The sequence below is a fragment of the Mastomys coucha genome, unplaced genomic scaffold (assembly GCF_008632895.1).
Source record: "Mastomys coucha isolate ucsf_1 unplaced genomic scaffold, UCSF_Mcou_1 pScaffold6, whole genome shotgun sequence".
Lineage (NCBI taxonomy): Eukaryota > Metazoa > Chordata > Mammalia > Rodentia > Muridae > Mastomys > Mastomys coucha.
In genome coordinates, this window is record NW_022196912.1 from 51,815,344 (window position 1) to 51,834,677 (window position 19,334).

A 19,334-nucleotide genomic window follows, 5' to 3' on the forward strand; every position below is an offset into this window, starting at 1 on the left:
CAGCTGAGCTAAGAACACTTGAGGGAGAAGTATCCGAATCAGGGGCATCTCCATAGCTCCCAAAGCAAAGAGCAAGGATTCATGGGATTAGCACACTCTTGTAATCCTAAGAGGTGGAAGTGGAAGGAGCAAGTGCTCAAGGTCATTGTTGACTAGATTAGTGAGTTTGAGGTCAGCCTGAGCTACATAAGACCCTCTTTTTTTTTTTTTAAATTTAAAGAAAAAATTTATTGACGATCTGAAAAACAACTCCTACAAGATTGACTTTTCCATAAAACTGCAGCTACACGATGCATTGCGTCTATCATGTTAAAACGTGCATTAGACACAAATACAAAAACCATGAAAACAAGCCACCATTCTTTTAACAGTTGAGCAAAGATAAAAGGCCTAAGGAACAACATGGATGACTTGGAAAGGATGGGCTCTTTAAGCACCATTAAAAAAAAAAAGAGCACAGATGGATGAGTGTTCAGTTATATACACTGAAGTGAACCTTTGGCACTAGGAATCAGAGCATTTTGTCATAGAGTATTAACACATATTATAAAAGTGTGTAGTGTCAAAGGAACAGAACCACCAGCATTCAAAAGCAGCTTTGTCAACTAGGCAAACACTCTACAGCATGTCTCTCTGTTGTCCATCACTGATACACTGGTAGAAACTTTGAAATGAGAAAAAGAAAGAAAAAAAGGAGCAGTTACTCCTTTATTTTCTCTGTTTAAAATCAAACAGAAAACAAACATCAGCTCTGTTATACACTAACAGTCTTCAAAGTACATCATTTGTACAAAGGAGGACTAAGAACCAAACTGTTTACAGAGATCCAAGCATGAGTGAGAGAGAGAGCACACACCCCTCACGCGGCTTTCCGATGGTACTCGGGAGGAGCCACTTCGTAATCACTGGCACTGAACAAAATTGCAGAATTCTTCGCCAGGTACTTGAGGAAATCATGTAGATAGTTCAGTAATAAAGCAAGGCTTTTCTCATCTAGAGGTGTATAGGCCAACATAGCTCCAATTCGCACAAATAATTTCAGTAAATGTGGTGCTCCATACACCTGGGACATGGGTACATCTGGATGATTGGCAAGAATTTCAGCATACTGTGGTCTCTCAAATTTGTACAGTAGCTGAGTGTCCAACATTACATTGAAGTACTCCTTTATCCCTGCCACAACCTCATTAACAGCATACTCCTTATTATCTGTATTTCCTCGAGACTTCTTACAATTTGCATAATCCTCCAAAATGGAATCCACATTCTTCTTGGCAGGAAGATAAAAAAGGCTGCTTTTGTCTGGTGATCAAGTCCCAGTCATCCACAAGCCATGGTTTCAGTTCTTCAGGAATCTTCACTTTAACTTCAACTCTGTTCATGAATGTTTCTTCATTTTCAACGGTGGGATCTACCCAGGCTCTCTTCTTCCTAGGAGGCTGAGGTGTCTCACTAGTACTGCCACCATCTCCATTTCCAGGTGTTTTCTGCTTGTTCTTTTTTGTTTTCACTTCAACATTTTTTTGCTGCAGCCCAGACATCATCTTCCCTGGAGCAGCCCCTCTCATCTTGCCCTCTGCATATTGTTCTTGATTGGCCTTTTGAAGTTCGCTTTGTTTCTGCAAATCGGTGTTGACGTATTTGAGTACTCTGCTTTCTGGCACCAATTTTTATTCCAACCACTGTAATGGATGAAGTATTTCACTTGTTTGTCCTTTATGGCAACCTTTACACACTTTGCTTCATAAAGAAGAGGCCCATGAAAGGACAGCACTCGCTCACCCTCCTGGAATTTAGGCTTCGGGTCCTGCTTGGGCGCCATTTATAAGTCATTCGCCGCCTCCTCCTTCTCCCACCACCCCTGACTACCACCCCCTACTCTCTACCCCACCCAACTTCCATAAGACCCTATCTCAAAAGGCAAACACACAAGTGAAAATCCCAGAAAACAAGTGAGTTTGAGGTCAGCCTGAGCTATATAACACCCTATCTTAAAAGGCAATCACACTAATGAAAATCTCAGAAAACAACCAAATGAGCCACATGAGCACTCACAATTCCAACTCTTCCAATATCTTTTTTTCTGTTTGTTGTTTTGTTTGTTTGTTTTTGTTTTTTTGAGACAGGGTTTCTCTGTTAGCCCTGGCTGTCCTGGAACTCACTCTGTAGACCAGACTGGCCTTGAACTCAGAAATCCGCCTGCCTCTGCCTCCCAAGTGCTGGGATTAAAGGTGTGCGCCACCCCTGCTCACCTCCAATATCTTGACAGTACAGAAGAAATGTTTTCCCACTTGGACATCTGAAACTGCCCGCAGTTTCATGCACTGGGTTCTTCTTGGCCAGAAGGGAATAAAGGACCTGAAATAAAGGGTTTGAAATGCAAAGAGAAAACATGAAGCCAAGTTGCATCCCAATCAAAGCTCCACTTTACTGAGAATAAACCAGGGTTTTTATAGTCACAGGAGAAACTGAAAACAAGTCTCTAGATTACACTACAAAGAAAGTTCAGGTGCCAAAGTCCCCAGGTTCAGGATATCTTCAGGTAGCTGGCATACTCAGGTGGTGGGTGTGCTCAGGCGGCTTCTTCAAAGACAAACAGTCAACAGAGAGCATCTATCTTAGCTCCCAGGTGTTAGCCCCCAAGCAGAGGCTGCCAGAAGTCCGATGACTGAAGTGAAGAGGGAAGGTAACAGACATCTATGGCAGGAAAGCGACAGGCCATGAGCTTTTACACTTCAATGAGTGAAGAGAAAAATTAAGGAGTGCATTCAGGTGTCCATGAAGCAGGTCAACCAACATCTGTGCAGCTGCTAGTGAGAGGTGGTAGAGGAGGGCAGCATGTGAAGCTCAGTGACCAGTGAGACTCAGGACAGGGAAACAACCAGTCTGCAGAACCGAATCTCGATTCACAAATACAGCATCAGGGTATTTGGTCTTTCAGTGAGGTCCTTGATCCATTTGGAGTTGAGTTGTGTTCAAGGTGAGAGATATGGGTCTATTTTTATTCTTCTGTATGCTGCTATTCAGTTTGAGCTGCACCATTTGTCTCTCAAGATTCTGTCTTTTCTCCAGTGTATAATTTTGGCTTCTTCGTAAAACAAACAAACAAACAAACAAAAAAAAAAAAACTCAAGGTGTTCTTACATGTATGCAAGTACATGTGGATCTGGGTCTTCAATTGTATATATTGATCAATGTGTACTATGCCAATACCATGCTGTTTTTATTACTGTAGCTCTGTAATACAACTTGAAATCTAGGATGGTGATGCCACCAGAAGTTTTGTTTGTTTTAGGATAGTTTTGTTAGCTATCCTGGGTTTTTTGTGTTTCTATATGAAGCTGATGACTTTTTCTTCAATTTCTGTGAAGAATTGTATTAGAGTTTTGGTAGGGATTGCAGTGAATCTGTAGATTGCTTTTGGTATAATGGCCATTTTCACAACATCAGTCCTAATTATCCGTGAGCATGGGAAATCTTTCCATAGCTGGGTGTCTTCTTCAGTTTCTTTCTTCTGTGTCTTTAAAATTTTAATGGTACAATGTGGGGCAGTGGACCGTGCCACCAGACAGAAACCCTGGTACATTCATATCTGCTAATGGTAGGCATTTCATCTGCTCCCAACCAAATTCCTGTCCTGGAACACACGACCACCACACCCCATGGAGAGAGGACTGTGACAATCAGTCATGTACGGGCAACCCCCGAAACTCCTCCACATGCAGATGAGGCATTCCTAAGATCTCAGACCAAGCCAATTGAAAGCATTTGCTTTTAGATACCAACCTACCCCAAAATGTATATAAGACCCTGTCCACAAGGAATAAAGCACAAGTTATTTCATCAAAAACCACCTGAGGGTGTTTGTCTTATAGAGTTGTATCACTTTGGGGAAGAGAATTCTTTCCTGAAGCTTTCATTGCTGGAAACTTCCCAAGCCTACCACAGTCACTTCCTGCTTGGTGGCTCTGACCCTGGCTCCTAGTAGCCTCAAGGCCCACTGGGCCCCATCACCCACCACTGACTCCAGAACAGCTGTGGCCCCAAAGAGACCCAGCAGACTGCTTTGATCTGACTTCCCCTCCCCTTTGGAAAGCTGCCAGCCAGGCCAGAGCCTTGCAATGCACATCTTTACTTGCTTGGTTAGACTTATTCCAAGATTTTTTAAAGGCTATTATGAAAGATATTGTTCCCTTGACTTCTTTGCTGGTATGTTTGTCATTTGAATATAGGAAAGCTACCAATTTTTGTATGTTCATTTTGTGTTCTTCTGTTTTGCTAAAGATACCTGTATCAGTAGTAGAAGCTTTCTGGTAGAGTCTTTAGAGTCATAATGTGAATAAAATTATATTATTTGCAAATAAGAATCCTTTAACTTCTTCCTTTCCTATTTGAATTCCCTTGATTTCCTTCAGTTGTTTTAGTGCTGTAGCTAAGACTTAAATACTATGTTGAATAGATAAATGAGAGTGAACAACTTTGTCATGTTCCTGATTTTAATAGAATTGCTTTGGGTAAGTTGATGTTGTCCATGGGCTTGCTGTAAACTACCTTTATCATGCTGAAGTTTCCCCCTTATAACCCTAGTCTCCTCAGAGCTTTTATTATGAAGGGATGTTGGATTTTGTCAAAGGCCTTTTCTGCATCTAATGAGATAAGAAGACCATGAAGTTTGTGTATTTTAGTCTGTTTATGTAGTGGGTTATATTTATTGATTTTCATATATTGAACCATGCCTGCATTTCTGGGGATGAAGTCAATTTGATGATGGATAATCTTTTTGATGCATTCTTGGATTTGGTCTTCAAATATTTTATTGAGAGTTTGTGCATCTATGTTCATAAGGGGGATTGGTCTGTGATTTTCTTTCTTTGTTGGGTTTTTGCTTAGCTTAGGAATCAAGGTAATTGTGGCCCCATACAAAGAATTGGGCAATGTTTCTTCAGTTTCTATTTTTCATAATAATTTGAGGAGTATTGGTATTACCCTTCTTTGGGTAAAATTCTGCATCAAATCTATCTGGCCCTGGGCTTATTTTAGTTGGGAGAATTTTTAATTATTACTTCTATATCATGGGTTATATATAGATCTGTTTAAATCATCTATTTCATCTTAATTTAACTTTGATAGGTTGTATATATTAAGAAATTTCTTTTAAGATTTCCAGTTTGATAGAATGCAGATTTTTAGATTAAACTATTCTCTAAATTACCTCAGTGTTTGTTAGAGTCTCTTTATTTTCATCTGTAGTTTCTTAATTTTAATATTTTCTTTCCACCTTCAGGTAGCTTAGCTAAGGATTTGTCAAGTTTGTTGAATTTTTCCAAAGGATCATTGATCATTCATTTCATTGATCTTTGTGTTGTTGCTTCTACTTCATTGATTTCTTGTCTACTCTGCTTGTAAATTATTTCTTCGTGGTTTCTATTTTTATTTTTATTTTTTTTGTTTGATTTTAAAACTTCCAAGTGTGTCATTATTTTTTTTTAAGATTTATTTATTTATTTATTTTATGTATGTGAGTGCACTGTTGCTGTCTTCAGACACCAGAGGAGGGCATCAGATCTTCATTACAGATGGTTGTAAGCCACCATGTGGTTGCTGGGAATTGAACTCAGGACCTCCGAAAAAGCAGTCAGTGCTCTTAGCCTCTGAGCCATCTCTCCAACCTTCACTAAATTATTAATATGGAATTTCTCCTTTTTCAAAAATTAAACATAGGAATTTACTGCTATGGAGTTGCTTCTTAGAACTCCTTCATTGCTCCTCATAAGTTTTGGTATGCTGTATTTTCATTTGCATTCAGTTCTAAAAGAGTTTTAAATGTTCTTCTTGATTTCTCTTTTGGCCCAATTTTCATAGTAGTGAATTGTTCAGTTTTAATGAGTTTGTACATACTCTGCAGTTTCTGTTAATATCCAGCTTTAATTCATAGTGTTTATTTCAATTTTCTTATATCTGGACCATAGTTCCTACACCTACTACCTTCCACTCTTCTGTTTCTCTTCAGAATAGGGTAGGCCTTTGTTGGATATCAATCCAACATGACATATCAAGTTGCAGTAAGACTAGGAACTATCCCTCATATTAAGCTAGACAAGGCAACCCAATAGGAGGAAAAGGGATCAAAAAGCAGTCAAAAGAGCCAGAGAGTCCCTCCTTCCATGGTTAGGAGTTCCACAAGAAGACTAAGGTGCACAATCATAACATATATACAGAGGGTCTAGGTTCAGTTTCTGTGAGCCTCTGTTAGTCTAGGTTAGCTGGTTCTATGGGGTTTCTTTGGTGTCCTCCATCCCTTTGGTCCCTGCAATACTTCCTCCACCCCACTTCTGCAAGACGCTCTGAGCTCCATCTAAAGATTGGCTGTGGGTCTCTGCATCTGTTTCCATCCACTACTGGACAAAGCCTCTATGATGAGGTTCCTGTATATGAGTACAGCAGAGTATCACTAGGGATCATTTTGTTGACTTTTTTTTTAATTGCCAGTCCCATTTGGTTCTATTCTTGCTAGAGTGAGGTTCTGTGGGTGGGCAGAGTCACAAAGAACTGGAGATGGGCTGAAAGGAAAAGCTTTAAGGGGTTCCCAAAAAGAACTAGAGGAATCCTGGATCTGCACCAAGAGACTAGAAGATGTGAGTCCCTAGAAGATGTCCCTAGAAGATGTTCCTAGAAGATGTGAGTGGATTGGGAGGTGGGGCCCCTGTGAACATCTGCAGCCATACTATATCTGCCAAGACCAGACTGAATGATAGGAAAGAGTATAGTATAATTAAGTATTTATGTTTTTAAATGATTTTTTTAATTTGAAAACCCCATTCTTCTGAAATTGCTAATAATTAAACATATACTAATATTTTAATAGTCTAAGCCTTGTAACAGGGATTTTTCCAGTGCAAGGGCATCTTGGCAGTCAGGAGCCAAGGAACACCAAAAAGTCACACCATGCAACAAACCTCACACAAGAGATTTTATTGAGGAGAGACACAGAATGGTGGCAGCCTCTGTCTGGAAACAGAGATAGCAGAGGTTAGAAGGGAGGGATTTTATAGGGTTTCAGAGCATGCTCAGTGATCTAGTAGAAAAGTACAGTGTATTGGTTGGCCACCAACTTTGAAACACTGTTTGGTCATTAATATTGAGTCAATGAGTCATGGGGTAATGTTTTTCAAGTCTCCAAGTTGAGAGGCAGACCAGAAACAGGGTAGTTTTTTACTGATCTGTTCCCTTACACCTTGGGTGTTTCTTTTATTGGAGATTGATGGTGTATACTATTGAAGGATTTTAGGTTAGCTGAAGAGGAACTTCTGAAACCCCATGCCTCAAATGAAAATGTCAATACTTTTTTTTTTTTAAATATTTAGCACTTAAAAAGTTTGTATGTATGGGCCTAGAGAGTACATAAGAGTACTTGCTAACCAGTCATGAAGACTAGATCTGAATCCCAGTACTCCTGTCAAGTGGCTCACAAATGTCTGTATAACTCCAGCTTTACGGGATTCATGTCCTCTTCAGGACTCTGAAGGTACCTGCACACACACACACACACACACACACACACACACACACACACACACGCGTGCGCGCGCCTTTAATCATAGCTTAGGAAGCTGGAGCAGGTGAGCCTCTATGAGTTCAAGACCAGATTATGAGCAGTTCGTGTGTGTGTGTTGAATTAACCAATTAAAGCTTTACAAAGAATAAGACTATAGGACACCATTGTCTTGAATAACTCAAACTTTTATCATCAATTGGCTGAGTGACTGTGACAGGGTCAAGGACGTCATAGATCACAAGACTGATGAAGACTTCAACCTCCCTGGCAAACATTATTCATGCCATGAGCAAACAACCACAGCGCTCTAAAACAAATATTGGTTCCTATAAGCCAAAATGATTCTAAGGTCCGCAATACTCAGAACGCAGCTAATAAAAGCCAGTGCTAATACATGTGTGAAGAATACAAAATTTAAGCCTCAGAAGGGAGCTCCTCTTTCAGTAAACAGGCTAAGATGGGGAAATAAATAAGGGCCAAACCTCATCTTTCTCACCAATCCTTAGGAAGGAATGACTAACCTGGTCTCTGCCTACACAGAGTCAAGTTAGCACATCCAGTTTTCCTTTAGACTCCCTCGCCTAAGGAGCTTTTAGCTTTAATTTAATCAGAGCTGAAAGCAAGCACCCATGGCTTATAATTCCTTTGCCTTCATTTGCTGTGAATGAATAAAGCTGTTGTATGTATGGGTGTGCTTTTCTTTTTAGTCAATCTTCACATATACAATGCACAGGCGCTTTACCAAGCTTCTTTATTTTCTGATTAGCATTTTGATAATTGTATGTGTCATGAGAGTCCCTGAGACGTTCTCCTCCTAACCCTGAGCCACTGTGAGCATCAATGGCTTTGCACAGGTAACTTGATAAAGACTCTGAGATGGAGTGGGTAGGCTGTATCTTGCAGGTGGCCTGACACAGACACATAGGTCTTAGGAGAGAGGACAGACACATGGGCCTGTTATAGGCACTCAGCCAAGTGGTGATAAAAATTTGACTCATTCAAGACAAGAGTGTCCTACAGTCATAGAGCACAGAAGTTCTCCCCACCCCCATCAGAAAAAAATGAAGACTAGGATAAGACAATTTGAGAACCCAGACCATAGAGTGAAAATGATGAAACTGCATTCTTAATCATCCACAGGAGCACAGGTAAACCAACCATCATTGGGGCTCTGTACCGAAAACATCACGGATCAATATTAAACAAAGTAAGTGCTCCATGGTTTGGAAAACATTTTTTAAATATCAATCTATGGTGATAATACCAGAACTAACTCAAAGGATTCAGGGAAGTCAACTCTACTCAAATTTACAGAAATGATTAATTAGAAATGGCAGTAATGAAGAACTGTTCAAAGTTCTTGATTACTGATCTGTTACTATCTGGGTATAAATACAAAGGTTTCTTGAATACTCTCCCAAATTGTCAACCTCTAGCACTAATGTGGGGTGTTTTTATCATGCCAAATATGCCTTCTAACCCATACTGTAAGTTACATGAGGAGAAACAGCTACTGAGCACAAGGCAGTTTAGGAAACACAATTCACTGGGGGCTTCAGCTCAGGGCAGCAACCACGGACACCAGTCAGTGGTATGACCAGTGGCAGCTTCACCAGCACACATAAATGCAATATCCCAGGCTTCAGCTGCCTTTCAGGGCCGTAACCACGGGCACCAGGTAGTGGTTTGAACAGTGGCTGATTCACCAGCATGCCTAAAGGCAGCGTCCCTGGCAAAATGCACAGGTTGGACAAACAAGGCCCCCGTGGTTCCATTACAGCTTGGTCATGTAAGTTTCTTATTGGCACTGTGAGAACAAATCACCACAGAAGGGGCATAGCAATTTGTCACTTACAGTTCTGGAAGCCACATTATGAAGTGGGTTGTCTAGGCCATGCTCCTTCCAGAGGATCCAAGTACATAATGGTCTTTGAATCACTGGTTTCCAATTTGCACCCTCAGCTCCAGCCCTTCATCTTTCTCTCATGTCAGCATGATGAGGGTGAGGACTTCTGTACTCTCTACCTCCCACTCTATGTTTCTGTATCTGTATCTATGACTGTCTATTTGTCGGTCTTTCTGTCTCTATCTCTCTGTCTCTTGCACCATCTTTAAACATTATATTCAAGATTCTTTTCTTCTTATTTGTGTGTAAGTGTGTGTGTGTGTGTGTATCTGCAAGTGTGAGTTTTGTATGTGCACAAGTGGATGTAGTTGTGGTGTATGCGTATGAGTGTGGGTGAGTATGTAGGTGTGGTATGTGTTGTATGTGCACGTGTATATAGGCGTGTGTCTGTGTTGTACGTCAAATGTGAATGAAGGTGTGTTGAGTGTATGTTGTATGTACACATGTGTATGTAGGTATGGTGTGTGAACTTCCTTCTTTTGTGACGAAACCTCACCTTAAGACTGGAACTTGATTATTTTGGTGAGGCTGGTGACCAGTAAACCTCCATGATTCTCTTGTTTCTATCTCCACGACCTTGGAGTTTCATGTATGTTCAAGAGCATATCTGGCTTGTTACATAGGTGCTTACATCTAAACTCAGGTCCTTATGTTCCATAGTAAGCACACTTAACCACTAGCTTGTGGTATTTTTTGGGAAAAGGTTTTGGTAAACAGCCCAGGTGGATCTTGAGTTTGTGGTGATCCTCCTGCCTCAGCCTCTGGAATGTTGGGATTAACATATGTGTGCAACACCCAGCCATTCCAGGTAAATTCAAATTAATTTTAATTTAAAAATTCTTTTTCTCTGGGCGGTGGTGGTGCACACCTTTAATCCCAGCACTTGGGAGGCAGAGGCAGGCGGATTTCTGAGTTCGAGGCCAGCCTGGTCTACAGAGTGAGTTCCAGGACAGCCAGGGCTACACAGAGAAACCCTGTCTCACAGAACCAAAAAAAAAAATCTTTTCAGTATGTTTAAAAGATAAAGCAAGACACAATAAAGGTTTACTCATTAGATTTTATTTAAGCAAAGAATGATATATGTATTGGAATCAATTCAGAAAGATCATTGGCTCTGACATAGAAAAGTCACAGACAGAGATAAAACAAAAAACAAAACAAAACAAAACAAAGCAAATAAATGAGCAACCAAACACCACGTAGTTACTGGCAGTTATACAGTTGATTTGTTTACAAAGTTCCAAGTTATATGAGTGTAGTTACTTAACGTTTTAAAATTGAGGTATTTAATTTGGTTCAAGTTAGGTTTTGTTTCCTTGGGGCATTCTTCAAGACACCCCGTTTTTCTTTTTATTTAGTTAACTATAATACTATTATTGATACTATTATTATTATTTCAGTCTTGTAGATTTCAGGGGCCTTGTGCAGGCTAGGGAAAAAATACCCTAGCACTGAGCAGGAGTAAAGTTTTTCTTTTGAAATATTCATTTTTGTTATGTGTATGATGTATATATGTGACTGGTGTCAATCCTAGTTTTCTACCTTGTTTGACACAGGGTCTCTTACTGTTTATTACTGTGGATGCAGGGATGACTGGCCTGTGAGCTTCTGAGATTTTGCTGTCTCTACCTCCTGTCCTGCTGTGAGAGTTGATGTGTGTTTTCATGCCTGGCCTCATCTGGTTTGTGGGAATTGAAGAGTGATAAATGTTTTATGCTTTACCCTGGAGTCACTGCCCAGCCTACAAGATTTTCTTTAAAAAGTTTAAAAGATTTGTGTGTGTGTGTGTGTGTGTTTTGCTTGCATGTATATCCGTGCTCCACAAGTATGATGTAACATGGTTAGACTGTTATAAGCTGCCATGTATGTGTTGGGATCCAAACCCAGGTCCTCAGCAAGGCAACAAGTGCTCTTAATTGCTGAGATTCTAATTAATATCTCCAGCCCCCACCCCAATTTTTAATTTTATTTCATTTACTTATTTTTGAGAAGGACCTTACTTTGTAACCATGATAGATCTCACGGAGCTCTGCCTACCTTTATCTCCTCTGTACTGGGATGAAAGGTTTACTCCACTATGCCTGCCCCTGCCCCATATCCTCTTTTCAAATTGTTTATTTATATGTTAAGTGTGAGAGTGTGTGTTACAGGACAGCTTTCAGGAGCTGGTTTTGGTTTCCCACCTTGCTGTGGTATGGCATTGGTTTTCACATGGGCTCCTTGCTGAGGCAGGTGCTGTGTTGGTTTTTGACATGGGCTCTGGAATTGAACTCAGGCTGTCAGGTTTGCATGGCTAGAGACGGTACCAGCTGAGCCATCTCTCTGGCCCAGGTTTCTCCTTTAACTTCCTTTCACAAGAGTTTACCAAAGAAAGGAAAGTAGTTAGTGTGTCTAAAGAGACACCACCAGACCTCATTCCTTACTTGGTTATTATGTGGGACATTTCAGATTAATTACCTGAGATTTCAAAAACAGAAATAGAAAATTAAAATTATCTAAATGTTGTTGCATTTATGAGAACATGGATCACTGGTTTTTGGAAACTGTCACAAGTGTTCTGAGTCTGTTATTTGGTTCAGACTGAAGTAGGTGATCCCTGGAACCAGCACTTCATCTTTTCAGTAGCCTCTTGGTGTCCCTGTGGCCACTCATGCTCTGTTCAGGTTCACATTAAACTGACACTGTGAAAGTTATGGGTGCCCAGGAAAAGTACAGAGAACTCATAGAAGAATATAACTTCTAAGAAAAGCAGGCAGCCTCTAGCTGTGAGACCTAACCACACTTCAGTGACAAGGCAGCTCCTGAAACCACTTAGAGCCTAGCAGCCACCTCCTACATGGAAGGCATGACTGCAGTCAAAATCAGATTCTCCTTCTGGGTTTTGTCCTGGAGGTCATTAATCCTTCTGTCAAAGATATTTTCACAACAGTCCAATGAAGAGAAAGGGGCAGCACAGAGCATCTGGATTCTAGTAAGACATAAACACTTAGCTTGAGTGATTTGTTTCTAGTGGTCAGGAGCTTATCAGTATTTTCTGTGTGTCCCATGGAACACTAAGAAGCTGTGATATAGCTCGGAGAATTTAATGGAAAGGGGAGGGTAGAGTAGGTAAAGGATGATAGGGAGGAACAACTAACATTAAAGGTCTCTTGAAAAACCATATGAAAACTTACTATGGTAGACCCTTCCTAAAATATATACAATAGAAAATAAATGTAAATGGAGTCACCATATAACCAGGGAGAGAATGTCCCAAGTAAACATCTTATGGCATCAAGTAAAACCTCCAGTACCAGGAATGAATTATATCTTGTTGACTTGTTGGCCAAGTTGATCCATCAGAAACCCTCATCACAGGCTGTTGCCAAGGCTATTTTGTTTCTCTTTATAACCTGATGGTAAGGTCCAATTCCTGAGGAGAACAATTACCTATGACATTGGACATCAAGGAGGTTGAGCTGGTGTCCAACTAAAAACTTTACCCCAATCGACTAGTGGTCATGGTGCTGAAAGGTACTCTACATGCTTTGGAGGAGGGAGGTGGTCATCGATTTTTCCCAGCTACAAATCCTATCACCTACAGCAGAGACCCACCTCTAAGATATACTGGTGGAATAGTGGCACAGATGTTATGGGAATAACCAACCACTTTTTTTAAGCCTACTGCTTGAGATAGAACTCATACATGACATTGCTAAAGTGGCCAAGAACCTGAGACTGGATAGGTCCTGGGTCTAGGAAAAAACCTACTACTATCATTGGGCTAAAAGAACAAACTTGTAATGACATAATGTTATACCCACAAGTAAGTGCATCCCTCAACCTTCATTAAAGAAGCTTCTTGCAGCACATAGGAACTAACAAAAAGACTCAGAACCAGACAATGTGCAGAGAGTGAAAAACTTTGGAGCACCAGTCTTAAATGGGCCATCTTCATTAAAGCTCTCCCCCTCAAGGCTCAGGAATCTATATTAAAAATCTCTGGTGGAAAGCTTGTCAGAGCTAGAGGTCTCGGATGACTCAAGAAACAATGTCTTCTCAGCCAGAACAGGACTGATACATGTGTGACCTGAGACTGGCAGCATACACAGACCTTTCACAGGTTCAAAACAGACAGAATCCCAACACTGAAAAGGGAAAGTGAACAAAAACTCCATCTTTAGCCAATATGCTATTTTGCAAATTGATATCTGTGGGTGAAAGGAGAAAAATAAAATCAATTTTCTCCAGTGGAGTGTCACCGGGTAAATCAACTACCCTCCAGTAGTTCGTTGGCCAGCACAAAATGAACTCCATGGTTTTTGTTTTGCTTTGGCATTTTTTATTTTACTGAGTGTTCTGATTTGTTGTTGTTGTTGTTGTTGTTTTTGCAAGGAAGGGAGAGAGAGAGAGACAGAGAGAGACAGACAAAAAGAGACAGAGTGGCAGAGAGAGACACATAGGGAAAGAAGTTGGGTGGTAAGGAGATGGGGAGGATCTTAGAGGTGAGAACATGATCAAAATTATTGTATGAAAAAATTTAAATAAAATAACCCTGAAATGGTTCAAAATAAATGGTTATTTGTCGAAAGATAGACCCATAGACAATGGGGTTATCATGTCTAACTGTTTGTATACACAAGAATAAAATACAGAAAGGATATAACCTCAGTGTCACCTACTTTATAAAAGGATTTGAGAGGCTAGACATACATATATCAGGCACTCATGTCTCATATAAGGCCTTACAATAATAACTCTCCTTATAATTTAAAATTGTACATGGTAAATCCTTAGGGTAATCATGACAAAGGTAATATAAAGTAGATAAAGGCAATGGATAAATTGTAATTATTAGTTGTATCATTACTATTGCTGTTTATTCTTATTTTGAGATGGTGTCTCATTATGGAGCAATCTGGCCTCCAATTCACTATGTCACTTAGTCTGGCCTTGAACTAGATCTTCTTGTTTCAGCCTCCTGCATGCTGGGATTATAGATGTGTGCCACCACCCAAGCCTAAAATGGAAGTCGGAAAAATCCTCAGGTAATTTAAACGGAAGGCAGCAAAGAAAATTGAAGAACAAATGCAGAGAGAACATGAAGAGAAACTGCAAGTTTGTAGATTTAAATCCAATGGTTTAAAATCATAGAAAATTTAATATATTTCCTCCATTAGTGCTATAATGGGCAAATTAAAAACAACTCACTATAGGTGTTTAATCTCAAGATGTTATCATGCACCAAGGTCTCAGTGATAGTTATACAACACCCCACCTATCCTTCTCAGCTTTGGCAACTCAGCATAGCCTAGAATCATCTGAGAGGAAAACAGGAATGGACAAATTTCCCAGATCAAATTAGTTCATTGCAATGTCTTTTGAGAATTGTCTTAATTGCTTAATGACATATGAGGTCACAGCCCAACCTGGATGATACTTCTTCCTGGACAGGTGGTCTCAGGATGCATAAATCTAGCTGAACATCAACTCAAATCAGACAGCAAGTATGATTCCATGGTTTTGTTGTACTGAAGTTTGAAAACCTGCTGTTATGAATGATGGTTGAGTATAATGGATGGAAGAAAGGGAGGAAGGGAAAAAGGGAGAAAGGGAGAAAGGGAGAAAGGGAGAGAGGGAGGAAGGGAGAAAGGGAGAAAGGGAGAAAGGAAGAAAGGAAAAGAGAGAAAGAGAAAAGAAAGGAAAGGAGAGGAAAGGAAAGAAAGACCCTGAATATATTATTTTCTTGTTCAGTAAGAATTAAAAAGCTGAGAAAAACCAGCTTTCAAAAGGTGTTCCCATATACTTGTGGATGAGTTCATAACAGCTAGCAGCTATTTCTGCAGCTCCAGCTGAGTCATATAGCCACAGGACACTGACATCTACTATCTGACGTCAGGTAAGAGCTACTAAAAATGCCGGGTCACCTTGTCCCCAGAAACATTTCTTGTATTGCCCTGTCTTTCTCCTTCAGTCTGTCCTTTGGTTTTTACCAGGAAAGCAAAATATATCATCTCCTTAGTTCCTTACCTTGTACCAATGCCTGAGCCCCTCTCTACTCTTTGCCTTTTTAGGGATGTGCCTAAGATGGGTTGATATCTGAGGCCTTGTGTTTGAGCCAATCATGCCCCAGAGTCCAGGAGAGCCCGAGACAGGCTGGGATGTCTGTAGTGGATCCGGGCAGCCTATGTTTCAGCTAGTTTCCAGGGGAACCTGATGCTGCCTGTTTGGGACCTATCCTTATCAAATACACAGAGTTTCTTTGCTAATGGGGAAAGAGAATGCTGGCAAAGGAGCTAGGATGTACTCAAAGTATTGTAAGAAGTCGAGATACTTCCAGCTCTGTGCTTAAGGTTGTTTTAGAGACAGACAAATGGCACAGGAGGCCGAGACTGACTGTTCTAAAGCTGGAGGCCAAACCTGGGATATAGAGCAATCTCCTACCACCCTGAGAAAGAGTTTAGAAAAGCTAAATTAGAAACTATGGAATAGCCTTTAAAACAATTAAAGATGTATTATATTTTCTATTTGTGTGTGTGTGTGTGTGTGTGTGTGTGTGTGTGTGTGTGTGATTCAACAGTTTGAGTGCGGAGATCAGAAAACAACCATTGAGAGTTGGTTCTCTTCTTCTATCATGAGATTGACTTTAGGCCATCAGGCTTGAGTGGTGATTGCCTTTACCAGCTGAGCCCTCTTCCCAACATCAATAGCCCCTGAGCTGTTCAAATCGAACTCTCATTCTTGGGAGACATTGCTTTAGTGTGGTTTTCCAGTAAAGGATCAGGAAGGATCCATCCTAGTGGTTCTCAGAGTATGGTCAGCAGAGCAGAAGCAGTAGCATTATTTGAGAAGCTGTTGGTAAGGCGAGTCTTCAGGCAGGGCTCTCTAAGTCAGAAACCATGGGCCTCTTGTCAGCCGTCTATACCTACAGGCCCTCCAGATGATGCCATGAGCACTATGGAGAGGTAGTGACCAAGCCAGTGATGGGTTCCACCTGCTTTAGGATATAGGAGGCAAATCCAGGACTTCAGATGACAAGGGTGTTGGCGGGTGCAGAATTAGGTGGAAACACACAACCTATCAAACAGCGTTGGGATTATATTAGAAATGCATGATGCAAACATTGTAATCGGTTTCACAGCACGACACTAAAACTGTTTCCCTCCATTAATACACTAAGCAGTAGTCTGGCTCTGCTCCCAATGCTTTTAAGAAGGTATTAGGATAAGCCAAAGTTCAACCTTTTAGAAAGGAAATTTTTTTTTCAAAAATATTTTTTTTTTTTTTTTGGTTAGGATATTCTTTATTTACATTTCAGATGTTTTCCCCTTTCCAGGTCTCCCCTTCAGAAATTCCCTATTCCATCCCCCTCCCCCTGCCTCTATGATGGTGCTGCCACAGCCACCTACCCACTCCGGTCCTTCCACCCTGGCATTCCCCTACACTGGGGTATCAAACACCTCAGGCCCAAGGGCCTCTCCTCCCACTGATGTTCAACCAGGCCATCCTCTGCACATATGTGGCCAGCGCCATGGGTTGCTCCATGTGTATTCTTTGGTTGGTGGCCCACTCCCCAGGAGTTCTGGGGGGTCTGAACAGTTGACACTGTTGCTCCCTCCATGGGGTTGCATATCCCACTCAACTCCTTCAGTCCCTTCTCCAACTCCTCCGCCGGGGGGCCCCCGATCTCAGTCCAATGGTTGGCTACGAGCTTCTGCCTCTGTCTTTGTCAGGCTCTGGCAAAGCCTCTCAGGAGATAGCCATATCAAGCTTCCATCAGCAAGTGCTTCCTGGCATCTACAATAACGTCTGAGTTTGGTGGTTATATATGGGATAGATCCCCAGGTGGGGCAGTCTGGATGGCCAGAAAGGAATTTTTAATCCACATATGCTCATTTACTCCAGACATTTACTGAATACCAACTTCCTGCCAAGCTATGATCTGCCCTATATGACAATCAAAAACAGAGTTGACATCAGGTGTGGTGGCTCAGGCTTGGAGGCCCAGAAGGGCAGCACTCTGGAGGCAGCAGTAGAGGGATGATGAGTTCAAAGCCAGCTTTGGCTATCCGACAACTCCTGGCCACTGCTAAACAAATAAGCAAACAGGGTTGTGCAATTACAATCGCCCTGTATTTGAATGCTTGGCCATAGGGAATGGCACTATTAGGAAGTGTGACCTTGATGGAGGAAGTGTGTCACTGTGTAGGCAGGATTTAAGATCTCCTTACGCTCAGGTTCTGCCCAGAGTGAAAGATAGTATTATTCTGACTGTTTTCAGGTCAATATGTAGAAAGAACTCTTGACTCTTCCAGCACCATGTCTCCCTGCAGGCTGCCATGCTTCCGCCATGATGATAATGGACTGAGCCTCTGAAACTATAAGCCAGTCCCAATTAAGTCTTCTTAATTAAGTGTTTTCTTTTTAAGAGTTGCCTTGGTCATGGTGTCTCTTCGAAGCAATAAAACCCTAACTGAGACATCCCCCCACCCTGTGCTGCTGGCAAGCTCTCTTCCTAGAAACTATATTTTATCCCTAATCTCCTTGACTGAAGCTATAAGGGCTTAAGAAAATCTGAGCAAGGTTAGATCTTGGAGACTACTGAACCCAGAGAAGAAATCCACCAACACCCAGAACTTGTTAAAGAAAGCAAATCCTGCAGCCCACCCAGCCAGATTGAATCAGAACCTCAGGACCTCAAACTTCAGCTGAGGATGAGGTCAGAGGAGCAGCTATGCAGCCTGATGCGATCTGATCGATCGGCCTCTGCTCTAAGAACAGGAGGCACAGTTTTGCATGCGGCTTTCTGAGGCTCACACTCACTGTTTAAGAATGGATCTTCTCTGGGCCCGTATTTTACAATTAAGTAAATACCAAGCGTTAAGTGACTTAATAATTATCTAAACAAGTAATTAGAGGGCTGTCTTCAAGTCCAAGGCAAGGAAATCCAGGTTTATCTAGCCGCTCCATCACTCCCAAGCAGCAAATGTCAGAAGAAATGCAAACAACTGAAGCAACAGTAAGCCATGCTTTCTTTCATTTCCACAGTTGGCTTTGCTTATACACAACCCATATAAAATGCCTTTCAGAGAAAGGAATGGTATTTTCTTCCTTCTTTCCTTCTCTCCCCACTTGCCTTCTCTTCCCTTCCCCTACCTTCTCCTCTCAGAGATGGTCTTCTGTAGATCTGACTGGTATGGAACTCACCATGTAGCTCAGGCTGGTGATCCTTCCTGCCTTGACCATTTGAGTGGTAAAATTATAGGCATAAGGTCCTGGGTTTGGCTATTTTGTTTGTTTAAATGACTAGTATGCTTCAAAATCACCTCTGAAAACCAGCCCTATTCTTGGTTCCAAAGAACATTCTAGCTTATTAAAAACAAAACAATTTCAGTGGGATATGGAAGGCTGAGGCCGGAGGACTGAAAGCTGGAAGTCAACCTGAGCAACTAAGAGAAGTGTGGTCTCAAAATAAGTGTGGGCTGGTGGCTCATCATGTAAGGCTCTTGTTGTCAAGCCTGGTGGCCTGAGTTTGTCCCACAGACCAACATGGCAAAGGAAGAGAATCTCCTCCCACAAGGTGTCCTGAGACCTCCAGGCATACACTAGGATTCATGTCCTTCCTCTTCATAATTATGTAAATGTAATAAAAGGTGTAAGTGAAAAGGGATGGGGCTCTATGTAGCTCAATGGTAGGGCACTTGCTTAGAGTAAGCAGTCTTTGAGTTCAAATCCCTAGGAGTGAAAAGACACAACAGCATTCCTTTTTTTTTTTTTAACAGATCTTGCCTCGAGTTTATTTGTAAAAACAGCATAGGACACTGGTCATCTGCAAACTGTGTAAGTAGGTGTGTCACAGCACTCCATCTGTCTTCAAACTGGCAGGAGCCTTTT

The 19,334-nt window shown here is 41.3% G+C and overlaps 1 protein-coding gene across 1 annotated transcript; it reads right to left on the minus strand.

The window, feature by feature from the left end:
• Window positions 1-210: 210 nt before the first annotated feature.
• LOC116080587 (mortality factor 4-like protein 1) lies at window positions 211-1,892 on the minus strand. The gene is given in 3 exon segments (XM_031356984.1): window positions 211-1,291; window positions 1,293-1,666; window positions 1,669-1,892. Coding segments are annotated over 3 exon segments (960 nt in total). The 5' UTR covers window positions 1,823-1,892; the 3' UTR covers window positions 211-859.
• Window positions 1,893-19,334: the final 17,442 nt, after the last annotated feature.